Consider the following 12,639-nt stretch of genomic DNA (forward strand, 5'->3'; position numbering starts at 1 on the left):
ATATATATATATATATATATATATATATATATATATATATATATATATATATATATATATATACTAAATTAGCGACCACATTCAAAAGAATTAAACCAAAAAATAAATAAATAAATTTTATCAAGTTTTCTCTAAAAAATATTGCTTGAAAAGAAGAACAATTAACCTCAAAAAGTTAAATTTTTTCATGCAACGAAAAATCAGCCGACTCCTTTAGCTTCGCTAGTATCTCCAGCGGCTTGCCACTACTTTCATTGTTTTTTTTGTTGATTTTATTACATAATTCAAAAAATACTTTCTCGTCTCAAATTCAAATCAATCTTATCCCTATATTTTATAACAATTTTTTAATTTTTTTATTGAGTAAGCTTATTTACTCTTTACTTAAAATTCTTTCATTGTTCAATATTTTTTTATTTTAATTTTATTAATATTTCAGTTGTGTGGTATTATATTTTATATGGCTTTTCTCATCATAATTGGAAAGAACTTTCTTATCTCAAATTTAAATAAGCCTCATCCTTCTATATTCTTTTTATTTCTCTTTTTTTTATTGCATTATTCGTTATTTAGTATTTTTACATTTTCATGTGACATTTTATTAGTTAAACTATTTGATGAAATACCCTTGCTTAATATAAAAAAGTATAATACAGATTTTTCTACCTGAAAATTTAACTTATTCACTTTAATTTTATTGCTAAAAACATTCAGGTATTATTTGAATTTGTCAATGATATTTTTGAGTATTACTAAAATACTCACACATTACTTATATAATATGGATATTTTATTTAAGATCTTATTTTGCTACTTGTAATTTTTTAAATTTTTAAAGTCATCAAATCTTTAATATGTTAAGTAAATTAATTTACTTTATTTTATATTTTAACTTGTCCCAATATATAAAAATTATTATTTCCTTAAAAAGAATATAGATATTTAAAACTTCGAGTTTAAATTTTTAAAATAATTAAATAACTTATTATTAACTAAGCTAACTAATTTTGTTCTAAAACTACCACATATCTTTCTCTGATGCTGCCACTTGTCATAATCCTAGGCTAGACTTTCTTTCTTTTGATAATATATAGAATATAGATAGATTTTAACTCGTCCCAAGTATAAATAGTCATAAGTTATTTCAATGTACGTCTTTCTATAATTTTTATTTTTTTATATAATTTTTCAATTAATATGTCACCTCCATATTTCTAGCGAATATAGAAGAAAATTTGATGAGTGGATCTATATATAGATGTAGTATAGATATAGATATATAATTAAATTTATCAACAATATTTTTAGATTTTGTCCTAAAAGTGCCAAGTGACTTTTTCTCAATATTGTTTTAAAGTTTTTCTATAGATTTCTATCAAATATATATAAGGGAAAATAGCCTCCCAGCCACCTAAATTTGTACTGATTTTTCAAGACGGTAAACAAACTTACGGGTTTCCCATTTTGACACTTATACTTCACAAAATAGTTAATAATAAACACCTCCGATTGAGCTTGTTCTGCAATCGCCATGACGTGGATAACATGTCATATGCTTAGCTTCTTGTTGTTTGACACATGTAATTTGTGGGTCCCAACTAGGGGTGGGCATCGATCGGTTCGGTTCGGTTGTGAATATTATCGGTTTTTCATATCGGTTATCGGTTTATAAATATACTAAACCGATAACCGAACCGATAAGATATCGGTTATTAGGTGTCGGTTAGTCGGTTATCAATCCTTATCGGTTCGGTTATCGGTTTACCCAATAAGAATAAAAACTATCCAAAAATTTATTATAGAAATCGTGACCATACTATTAAGAGAAAGGAATTGAATTTTTGCTCTTAAGAGAAGAGGGATTAAATTTCAACTTAGAAAATAAAACTTTCTTTGCATTTGAAAATCCCAATGAATGATCTCAATTTTCAAAGTTATAAGTTAATAGGAGTAAGGGATAAGACATTCAACAATCTAATCTTACTAACTATCTCACTGCGGGCGGGCGGGCGGGCGGGCATAATTCATAGGAAAATAATAAAATCCTAATCTTGTAAATACTAAAGAATCAGTGCAACAAAAGAAACAAATAGAAAAACTAAAAATCTAAACAATTAATTCTCTAAAGTTTAAAACTAAAAATCTTAATTGAAAAATTAAAATGATAATTTCAGAAAAGTTTAAAACTTACTCTAAGGATTAAGGTCAGAAGATGAAGAGTAACTACCGAGAGAATTGAGAGAATGAAGCCATAAGATGGTTTTATATACTTAGTGGATAAAATTATAATTTTGATAAAGCTTATTGGGCTATCGGTTAAACCGTTAATAAAATTGGGCAAACCGATACCCGAACCGATAACCCATTAGTCAAATAACATTAAACCGTTATCGAACTATTTACCCAATAACCCGATACCGATAACCCAATAGCATTTTATCGGTTCGGTTTATCGGTTATACCCGATATATGCCCAGCCCTAGTCCCAACCTTTTCAATTTATGAAATTCGTTTTTTCTTTTTTCTTTCTCTTTCTTCTTCATAGGTTAACACCAGTTCCACCATCACTAATATCATTCCATCGGACTAATCACCCAAAAGAAGTTCCTCCGGTGCCATATTTCTTCTCCAAAATATCAATTTTATTTTCCTTTCATTATTTTTCTTAAAACCATTTCTAAGAGACTTCCAAAATCCATCACTTTCGGATCAAATCAAACTCCACCCATTTCCCAACTACCCCAGCTTCACAAAAAAACCATCCCTTCATCGGAGAGACATTTTTCACTTGGTTGGAGCCTAATTGATTGATTCGAAGAATCAAACCCAATAAATAGGAAAATCAAATTCTTTACTACCGGTTTGACCCAATTTCTAATTTCAGAAAGCCGATTCGTTCTTCCCCGGCAACTTCTACGACGATTTGCTTCACATAAAGTTGTGAGTTATCTTCTATATCTTTTCTCCTCCTCTCTAAATTCTCATACTTAATAGAAGAAGAAAAAACCCTAAATTCGTTTTAAATCGAGAACAATAATGAAAAAAAATAAAGAGGGTAAATGGAGAGGGAATATGGGGTTTGGGACGTGAAAAATATAAGGATAAGAAACCAAAAGTAATGGGGAGGAGAAGGGGACGGAGGGGCTGGAAGAACTGAAGAAGTGTTTGGGTTTGCTTTTTCTTTTTTATTCTTCTTTTATCCTTTTATTATTAATATATTTTTTAATACATACTCACACGCCTTATAAGCGTGAGTTGCACGTACTTTGGCCATGTCAGCTGTATTGCCTCCACATAGGCATGGTCAACGGTCAAAGACACTTATTAGTAATTGTTTTGTACAGTATAAGTGTCAAAATAGGAAAATCGTAAGTTTGTTTACCGGCTTGAAAAATCAGTGCAAGTTTAAGTGGGTGGGAGGCCATTTTGCCTATATATAATACTATATCTTACTATTTAAAAGAGTATTATTGACCATAAATTAAATATAAAATATGAATAAATAATATTTTTTTAAATTTAAGCAAATACAATCCAACAAATGAATTCTCCTTCTAATAATATTTGAATACTCTACGTTTATATAATATATTTTAACTCTGTAACAAATGACATTTGGCCAAATAATTATATATTAGGTTTGATATTCTTTACGGCAAACACACGCATGAATGGAGTTCTATTACATGTTGATAACTTCCAATTCAAAACAGAATAGGTTTCAGAATAAGTAATTTCCAATATATAGAAATTACTACTTCTTTAAAAAAATTAAATATAAAAAGTATAATAATATTTTTCCTACTCCTAGAAAATTAATCTATTCACTTTGATTTTATTGTTAAAAAAATCAGGTATTATTTAAATTTACAATAATATTTTTGAGTATTACTAAAATGAAAGTGAATAGACAAATTATCTAGGAATAGGAAAAATATATAATATACTTAATACAATAATATTTTTGAGTATAACTAAAATACTCTCACATTACTTCTATAATATAAATATTTTATTTAAGATCTTATTTTGTTGCTTGTAATTTTTTAAAATTTTGATCATCAAATCTTTAATATGTTAAGTAAATTAATTTACTTTATTTTATATTTTAACTTATCCCAATATACAAAAAATATTATTTCCTTAAAAAGAATATAGATATTTAAAATTTTGAATTTGAATTTAAAATAATTAAATAACTTATTATTAACTAACCTAACCAATTTTTTCCTAAAACTACCACATGTCTTTCTCCTACACTGCCACTTGTCATAATCATAGGCTAGACTTTCTTCCTTTTAATAATATACTGATTGATTGCTCAAGTAATGGAAGATCAACGTCGTATATTTCTCTATATATTCTTGGCTAACCTCCACGCATTATTTCTTCATAAATCATTCATGGATAAGGGTAAATAGTAAGCACCAAGAAGGCTTGCTTGAACGGGAGACCTCGGTTGAGGTCCGGTCCCACTCCCCGGGTATGTGGCGTGACATAAATCCAAAAGGAATCTTATACAGAAGTATTACAGCTATTCTAGGAAAGAAAATAAAAGACAATAATGAGAATATTTACAATACAATCTTCCTACAATCAAGCTATTAATTAAAAACTGATTCTTCTCCTACAATTAAGCTGGTCAACACTTATGAAAAGAAAGAAAAACTTTAGCCTAGGCCACATGTAAATGGAAGAAATTACTTTATGTATGTACCAAGAACATATAGAGACTTTGATACCATAGGAGAAGAGAAAAGGTAGAGACACTTGTTGAAATTGGCAGGTTAGTAACATAAAGAGGACTCATTATATAGAAGTTTTTAATTGCAGAAATTAGTAAAGTGTCTTAACTCTTAGGATTCTTTATTATGCTTATTCAATAAGAATATTCTACATAATATTCAAAATTTTCTTCTTCACTAACAAAACATTAAAGTACGTTGCACACATAGACAGCTCTTAAACTTGTTCGGTTTTTTCATCTAGACACCTAAACCAAGCCCATGAGGTATTGAGCACCCAATCTCTACTCAAAATGTGCCTATCAGACATGGCGCTGAAAAAGTCAAGATGATAAAATGAATTACATGCAGGTGACATGGTGAAGAAGCCAATAAAATAAAAGAATGTGTCATTTGATTCCAAATAAACCAAAAAAAGAACTTGACTCACAAAAAATTCTATTTTTGAACCCTCTCCTCATCCTTTTGACTTCTCCCAAAAGATAACCCTCCTCATCTCTATCCACCAATTAAACCAGACGCCAACATTCAAAAGCTAGCAGCCACATCTTGATAATAATGTTAAACAAAACAGAACTTCACAGCAACTCCTTAACATCTCATTTGCAGCTTCAGATTGACCATTATCAAAAACCTTCAGAAGTGCAACTAAAGACAGTATACTATATGAACAAGTAAAAACCCAGGCATTGAAAAAGCTAAAAAGCTTCAAACCAACTGGCTTTCCCATAATATTGTATCAACCAAATAAAAAGCATTTCCCTACGTCGAATATAATGGGTTTGGATATACCCAAAAAGGTTTTCAACAGCATAAAAGTGTCAGCACACTGTGAGCTTATATATTAGACAAGAATAAGTAGGATAATCATGTTTGAACCCTATTTGCTGAAATCATGGAAGATGAGCTTCATCGGGATCTTGGACTTGTTTAAGACCGGCAAGGAGTGGCATGGCTTGCAAAGAAGGTTTCTAGTGGGCTTATAAGGTCTTCCAGGGCAGGATTTTGAGGTGGGCTCGTGAGAACGATGAGAATGGAATAATTGTGCAGGATTCTGAATTTTGAGTGTTGAGGGCATTATTGTAGATTTTTAATTAAAAAAAATATTGGGATGATCATATAATGAGAGTGAACTGGGATAGAATACTTAAAAGGAAATAGGCACCACATGTCTAATAGGCACGTTTTGCACAGATGTCGGGTGCTCAAACGTCATGGGCTTAGTTAAGTGTCTAGATAAAAAATACTGACAGGAGATTGTCTATGCATCCAGCCATAAAAAAAACTTAAATAATATTTTTGATGATTCTTTTGACTTTCGAGAAAAACTGCAACAAATGCTAAATTTTTCTTTTTGCCTCCAGATAATGAGGTTAGCTAAGTGCAAGTCAGGGTAGCATATCAATTAAGTTACATCAATACATTGTGGATTCATCGGAGAATAATTGCATTATTGCCAATGATGATAAAGCATTCGTTCTCGTCAGGAATAGAGGTCGTTAAGAGTTTAGTTGCTTGTAGTTCTCTTTTTTAAATCAAGATTGGGTTTATATTCAGTGTACTTATTTATAAATACTCTGTTTTGTTTAACCTCTTTCTAATAATTTGAAAACAATAGACATCAAAGTGTTCATCAAACCCAGAAAAGTTGTTCAGATATTCAACCAAGCTATATGAAGACAGCAGAAAAAGGAAACCAAGAGACTTACTTTCAGGAGAGAGCGCATGAATGCAGTCAAGGACTTCTGATCTGACAAGGAGTTCACTGTTTTGAACCGAGAATGACCATATTGATCAGGAGTCCATCCAGCCTCCTCTATTATGATGTCAACAAAAATTCAGATAAGAAATTTAAGATTCTTGGGAGCACAAAAATAATAGGGCCTAAGGCAGGTTATAGCAACACAGATCACGCTAATAGACAGCGGATAGACAGCGGAGCTTAGAAATTCTACACTTCCACCAGAAAAGCTATAAAAAGGAGGGACAGAGAGAAAGAACTTACTCAAGCCGGGGATATCTTCAACCTTGATGGCTTTTTTGGGAATACCAGCTTCTTTCTAAATAAATTAGTCAAAGATTAGTCAACTTCAAAATCCACATTAGTTTCTTCACAAGATCAGCATAAAATAATTGCAATAGCAGATCAATCCAATTACGAAGAAAACAATGTTTATATTTTCAATCGACAGGAATTCTAAAGTACCTCTCAAGTTAAAGAAGACATCTTATGAGATAAAACATTCTTATATCCAGAATAAATTCTCACAATTTCTCTTGACACGTTCATCAGTCCAAAAGAAGCATTTTCCATTAAAACATATCATTTCACAGACCAAAAGTCATTTCTAGAATGAAAATTACATCTTGATGACCAACACTAGAAAGTGACAGCAAAAATATTACGATTCAACACATCACGCATGAAGGTCATTCTTCTGGTTAAATGATTAGGATTAGTCAGAATTAGCAAGAATAATTCTTTCCTGTAATTAGGTAGCCAGAATATTTTCTTTCCTGTTTTAACACTTGTACATTCACTACTTAAACTCAATAGCTAGAGGGAACAATCAAGCAAAGCTTCTATCAATTCTCCCCTATGTCTTATTTGCTCACATGGTATCAAAGCAAATGCGAGAAATTTCTTCTTGTGCATCTATCAGCGAAGTCTGTATAGAAAATTTTTTGTTTGTCGTATACTGTTTTCTCAGCGATCTTGAATTTGCCTACATTTATTGGTCTTCCACTCGTACTGCGCATGAACCAGCACTGTCACTAGGACCAGATCGTCGTGCAACACTGCCCAAAAGGTCACGCCACCACCAGACTGCTCATGCGATCTTACGTGCCACCAGACAGAATGATCTCGGGTGTCGAGCACCACCATGCGCCAGCACATGGGAAGTTTTCTGACCACCTCCATTTCAGATTTTTGTTTCTCAGCATTCTCCTCACTTTTCCGACCTCACGCATCTGCAAGTTTAAAGATTCTGACCAGCAGAATAAAGATTCCAGCGAAGTTCAAAATCTTCTGAAAGAAGACTTGTTTTTTGTGAAAATCTCTGAAAGTCGATATGCTATTCCCAGGCTACCCATACCCGTTCCAGTCTCTTCTGAGTCTCCGACCACCGAAGTCCTAATTTCATAGGTTCAGTTCAGTTTCCTGGCTACCAGCACTGTTCTTGCCATATTACAGAATTGTGTCCTCCTCATCGTCCAATTGCTTACATCTCCAACTTCTTGACTTATAATTACAGTCAGGTTGAACTTTGAGTAGTTACTGACATACTGTGGGTGTGGAAATTTTGGTAACCCATTTGAAGAGAGCATTTTCGTTCCCGTCACTATGGCATTCGAACCAGCTGTCAAAAGTTTAGAAGATCGGAAAACCTTTTAAGATTGAAAATCAGTTGTTGAAGTTTAGTTTGTGAAGGTCATCCTGATTTGGAGGTTATATTATGAAGAGAAGATCCTAAAATACTATTGATAGAAGTGTACTTGAGCTTGAAAATTTTCAGATCTGAAAATTTCATCGTTTTGGAGTTCAAAATCTAATGGGTGTTATTTTATACTGGTAATATTACTGGGTTGTAGCTAAATCTAGAATTTTTGGTTCATTGGCAGCCGTTTTGTATCGGATGTATCGGAAAACGAATCTGCCGCTGTTAAAGCTCAAAGGAATGAGCTATTGGACTGCTCGTAGTTGCAGCTGAAGGTTCGAGATATGAGTTTTAAAAAAATGATTTTCTGTGAGTTTGAGCTTAACTTGTCTTGCTGAAATTGGTGGTTAAATGTGAAGAAAATTGCACTACATGGACTTGTTGGAGTTCGTATCGGATGGTTTTGTATTTTCAAAGATACAAACCATGTGTTGTTGATCTCCTGGGGGCTGGGAATTAATAGTGGAGCTTAAAAGCTTGCTGCAAATTTGATGAAGATATCCTAAAACTCCATTAAAATTTCTGCTCAATGTGGTATTTTCTGTTTCTTTTTCATTTCCTTTTGATTCCTTTAGCTAGTTAACATTATTATAAGTTCATACTGGTGTTATCTAGTTAACTTTGTGTCCATACTTGTCTTCGTGCTAATTCTTTCGTGGTTTTCTCTTTTGTTTCATTGTGTGTTTCTTTAATTCCTAGCTCGTCGGTTTTGTTGGTCCTTATTTATTTGGCCATAAACTCCATTCTGAACCGATACTTGGAACATACTTGGTGATCTCTTTGTTGTTGGTTCTACGAGATTAAAGGGAATCCCTTGAGTGGTAAAAGGCAAGAGTTGGAAAGATCATTTGAGCGTGTGCCTAAAACCAAGTGCACACAAGTGAAACATGAGTGAAACTTGAGTGCTAGGGAATAGGGATACACTTAGGGAGTGCACGGGAGAGGCCTATTTTTCCATTAACATCATTTCTTTGTTTGTAGGTATGTCTCGGCGACTTCTTTTATATTTCTGTAAGAATTTATATCCATGAGCAAGAAAATTTATATAAAGCTCATATTGCTAATTAAGGAAATAGAATAAATCAATACAATCAGTACAATTTTCAAATAAAATCAAGCTACTAAATAAAATCAAATCTTCTTAAAATCAACCTAGCTAGCCAACAAGAGTGAAGCGTTTCTCATCCTGGACGGTGACAGGCTATGATCAAAGAGATGTCTGCTCTACACGATGATGGTACTTGGGAGCTCAATCCTATACCTCCGATAAAATCAATTGTTGGTTGTCGGTGGGTTTATGCAGTCAAAATTAGTCTGAACGGTCAAATTCATTGGCTTAAGACCCCCTCCCCCCTTCTCGCCAAAGGTTACACTCAGATATTTAGGCTTGACCATGGGGATACCTTCTCTCCCGCAGCTAAAAATTAAAATATCATCTCTTTTCTATGGTAAGTTGTCTCATATTGGCTGAGGGGTGGTTGTTTGTATCATCATATAGTTTTAGGCAATCCTTGCCTCATTATATAGCTTTTGTGGTTGAATTAAGACCAAGGTCCATTTCTTTTTCTTTTTTTGATAAAGTAACAAATTTTATTAATGAATGGCAAAAAAGACTCATATAATAGTATACCAAAAGTTGAAACAGAGACAGTTTTCTACAAACGACACCCAGTCTTCAGTACACAAAAGAATATCTTCAATACACAAAAGGATCTCATGAGTGCACCAAAAAGATACAAGGGATAAGAGTACGCTACTCCTGAACTGCAAAAAATTTATTTGTACTCACTCAAAAGCTCTCTTACTTCTCTCCCTCCAAACGACCCACATAAGTGCAAAGAGGAACCATGCTCCGTGCCCTACGCCTTCTCCTTCGTCTTCACCATTCCAGCTGAACATCAACTCCTTTACAATGCTTGGCATCATCGATTCAATACCAAACCACCTTAGGATTTCCCATAATAGCCTAGTAGCTACTGACAATGTAGAAGGAGATGTCCCACATCTTCACCGAAACCCTTGCACATGTAACACCAACTGACATGTGTTATCTTTATGTTTCTCAAATTCTAAGCCGTCAAAATCACCCCTCTTGTTGCTAACCAAATGAAAAAAAACACCTTCCTTGGTACCTTAGGGATCCAAATCAAGTTATGTGGAAGGTCAATCTCTTCCCAACCAGAAGCCTCTGTCGTATAACTTAACGTCTTAACCGAAAGCATTCCATTGTTCCTCATCCCCTATTTCCACATATCGTGGATATCTAATGGAATGCTTTGTTTATATAGCAAGTCAATCATGTTTTGGAACTCCGTCACCTCCCAATCTTGTAGATTTCTTCTAAAGCTCAGATCCCATTATCCGCTTTGAGCCTTCGAATTTGATGGACTGTTATGTTCTTTTGGCTCAAAATTCCTGATAAATGGACTTTGGACCTAACTCAACCCAAAAGTGAGCTCATGAGGTGAGGATTGCCCAAGATCATAGAAGGAGCCTAGAAAATCCACATCCCACCAATATGGGAGTCAACACCCCCCACGTCTAAGCCTGCAAACTGGAGCGTGGATAACATAAATGGGAACCCAACATCAGTAACAATAAATTGGGATGGGTCTGGCTCTAATACCATGATAAATGGACCTTGGGCCTAACTCAATCCCAAAAGCTAGCTCATGAGGTGAGGATTGCCCAAGACCATATAAGGAGACAAGGAATTCCACATCCCAACAATGTGGGGCTCAACAATTCCATATAAGTTTGGGAATGTAATTCTCAAAGTATTGTCCCCGCACCACCTATGTCCCAAAAAGCTTACCCTTCTCCCATCTCCTACCCTAAAAGACACACTGCCACTAAAATCTTTCCGTCCCTTCAATATGTTTCTCCATAATCCACACCCGTAAGGCATAGTGATAACTCTAGTCCTCCAACCCCCTTCCAAAACCTAGTATTTTTCCACTATCACCTCTCTCCAAATGCGTGTTCTTCGGCCACGAATCCCCATAACCACTTTCTTAATAAAGCCTTATTGAAGACGCTCAAATCTTTAACCCCAAGACCACCGCAACACTTAGGGGTCGTAACCGTCTCCCGCTGCATCAAGTGAAGCTTCAGTGCCCCCTCTGTCGAATCCCACAAAAAGTTTCTTCTGAGTCTTTCTAACTTTGCTATAACACTGGCAAGAGCAAGAAGCAGAGGCAAGGAATAAGCAAGTGTGCCCGAAAGAGTACTCTTTATTAGCACTTCCTTTCTCCCTTTGTACAAATATCTTTTCTGTCATCCTGCTAGCCTCTTTTCAACCCTCAGTACTATTCCATGCATTGTGATCCTTATGAGAAGCTACTAGTGGCAAGTCAAGGTAAATAGTGGGAAGAGCTGACACCTTGTAGTTCAGAACCTGAGCCAACTACTCAATATCGTACACCTCCAAAACAAGTATGGTTTGGCACTTTCTGAAATTTATCTCGAGGCCAGCACAACCTAGAACCAAGTCAAATACTGACCCAGATAAACCAATTGAGATCTATCAGTATCACAAAATAACACAGGGGTATCTACAAATAATAAGTGTGAGACTCTCACGGTACCATGTCCACCAACTATTGACGTGAAACCCCTCACAAACACACCCATCACAGCTCTATCCATCATCCTACTCAACACCTTCATAACTAAGATGAGGAGCATGGAGATAATGGATCCCCATGCTCAACCCTTTCGAACTTACCAAAGAAGGCACACGAGTTGCCATTTACAAGAACCGAATACCTAACCGTGGCGATTTGAAGTTTGATCAACATTTTCCATATCTATCTGAACCTCATCCTCAGCATAATGAAATCCAAAAACTCCCGATTCACGTGAATATACACAAAATACCTGGCTCTCCTTGCTTTTTCCTAGAATCTACCACCTCATTTGTCACCAGTGTTGCATCAAGAATTTGTCTTCCTTCCACAAAATCAATTTGTGAAGTAGACAATCTCGTCAAGGACCTTCTTTAGGCTATTAGAAAGCAATTTATAAAATTATCTTATAGATATTCTCACTAGACTAAGGGTCTATAATCCTTGATACTTGTTGCTCCCTCTTTTTTTTAGGATGAACCAAACCGTGAAAATGTAGTGTTTGATCCACACCCCCAATCTATCTCCGAACCCCATCCTTAGCATGATAAAACCCAAAAACTCTCTATTCATGTGGTCAACCTTCTCAAGGTCCAATTTACACAAAATGTCTGGCTCTCCTTGCTTCTATCTAGAATCTACTACTCTTTCCGTTTCAATTTATATGACACACTTTCCTTATTAGTCTGTTTAAAAAAAATATCCCAGTTGTTCTATATTTGGAAATAATTCAACTTAAAAATTTTTATTTTATATAGGTTACCCATAATGAGAAATTTTTATAGCCACACAAATGTCATTACCCCACAAAGTTTTTGCCGTTAAGCT

The 12,639-nt window shown here is 34.4% G+C and overlaps 1 protein-coding gene across 1 annotated transcript in view; it reads right to left on the reverse strand.

The window, feature by feature from the left end:
* The window catches only part of LOC109210991 (histone acetyltransferase GCN5), a 42,287-nt gene that overhangs the window by 6,322 nt on the left and 23,326 nt on the right, over positions 1-12,639 (reverse strand). Inside the window, exons 9-10 of the mRNA XM_019374478.1 lie at positions 6,751-6,805; positions 6,455-6,561 (exon numbers count right to left, since the gene is read on the reverse strand). Coding sequence (XP_019230023.1) covers positions 6,455-6,561; positions 6,751-6,805 — 162 coding nt within the window. The remainder of the gene's footprint in view (positions 1-6,454; positions 6,562-6,750; positions 6,806-12,639) is intronic.

The sequence above is a fragment of the Nicotiana attenuata genome, unplaced genomic scaffold (assembly GCF_001879085.1).
Source record: "Nicotiana attenuata strain UT unplaced genomic scaffold, NIATTr2, whole genome shotgun sequence".
NCBI classification, from domain to species: Eukaryota; Viridiplantae; Streptophyta; class Magnoliopsida; order Solanales; family Solanaceae; genus Nicotiana; species Nicotiana attenuata.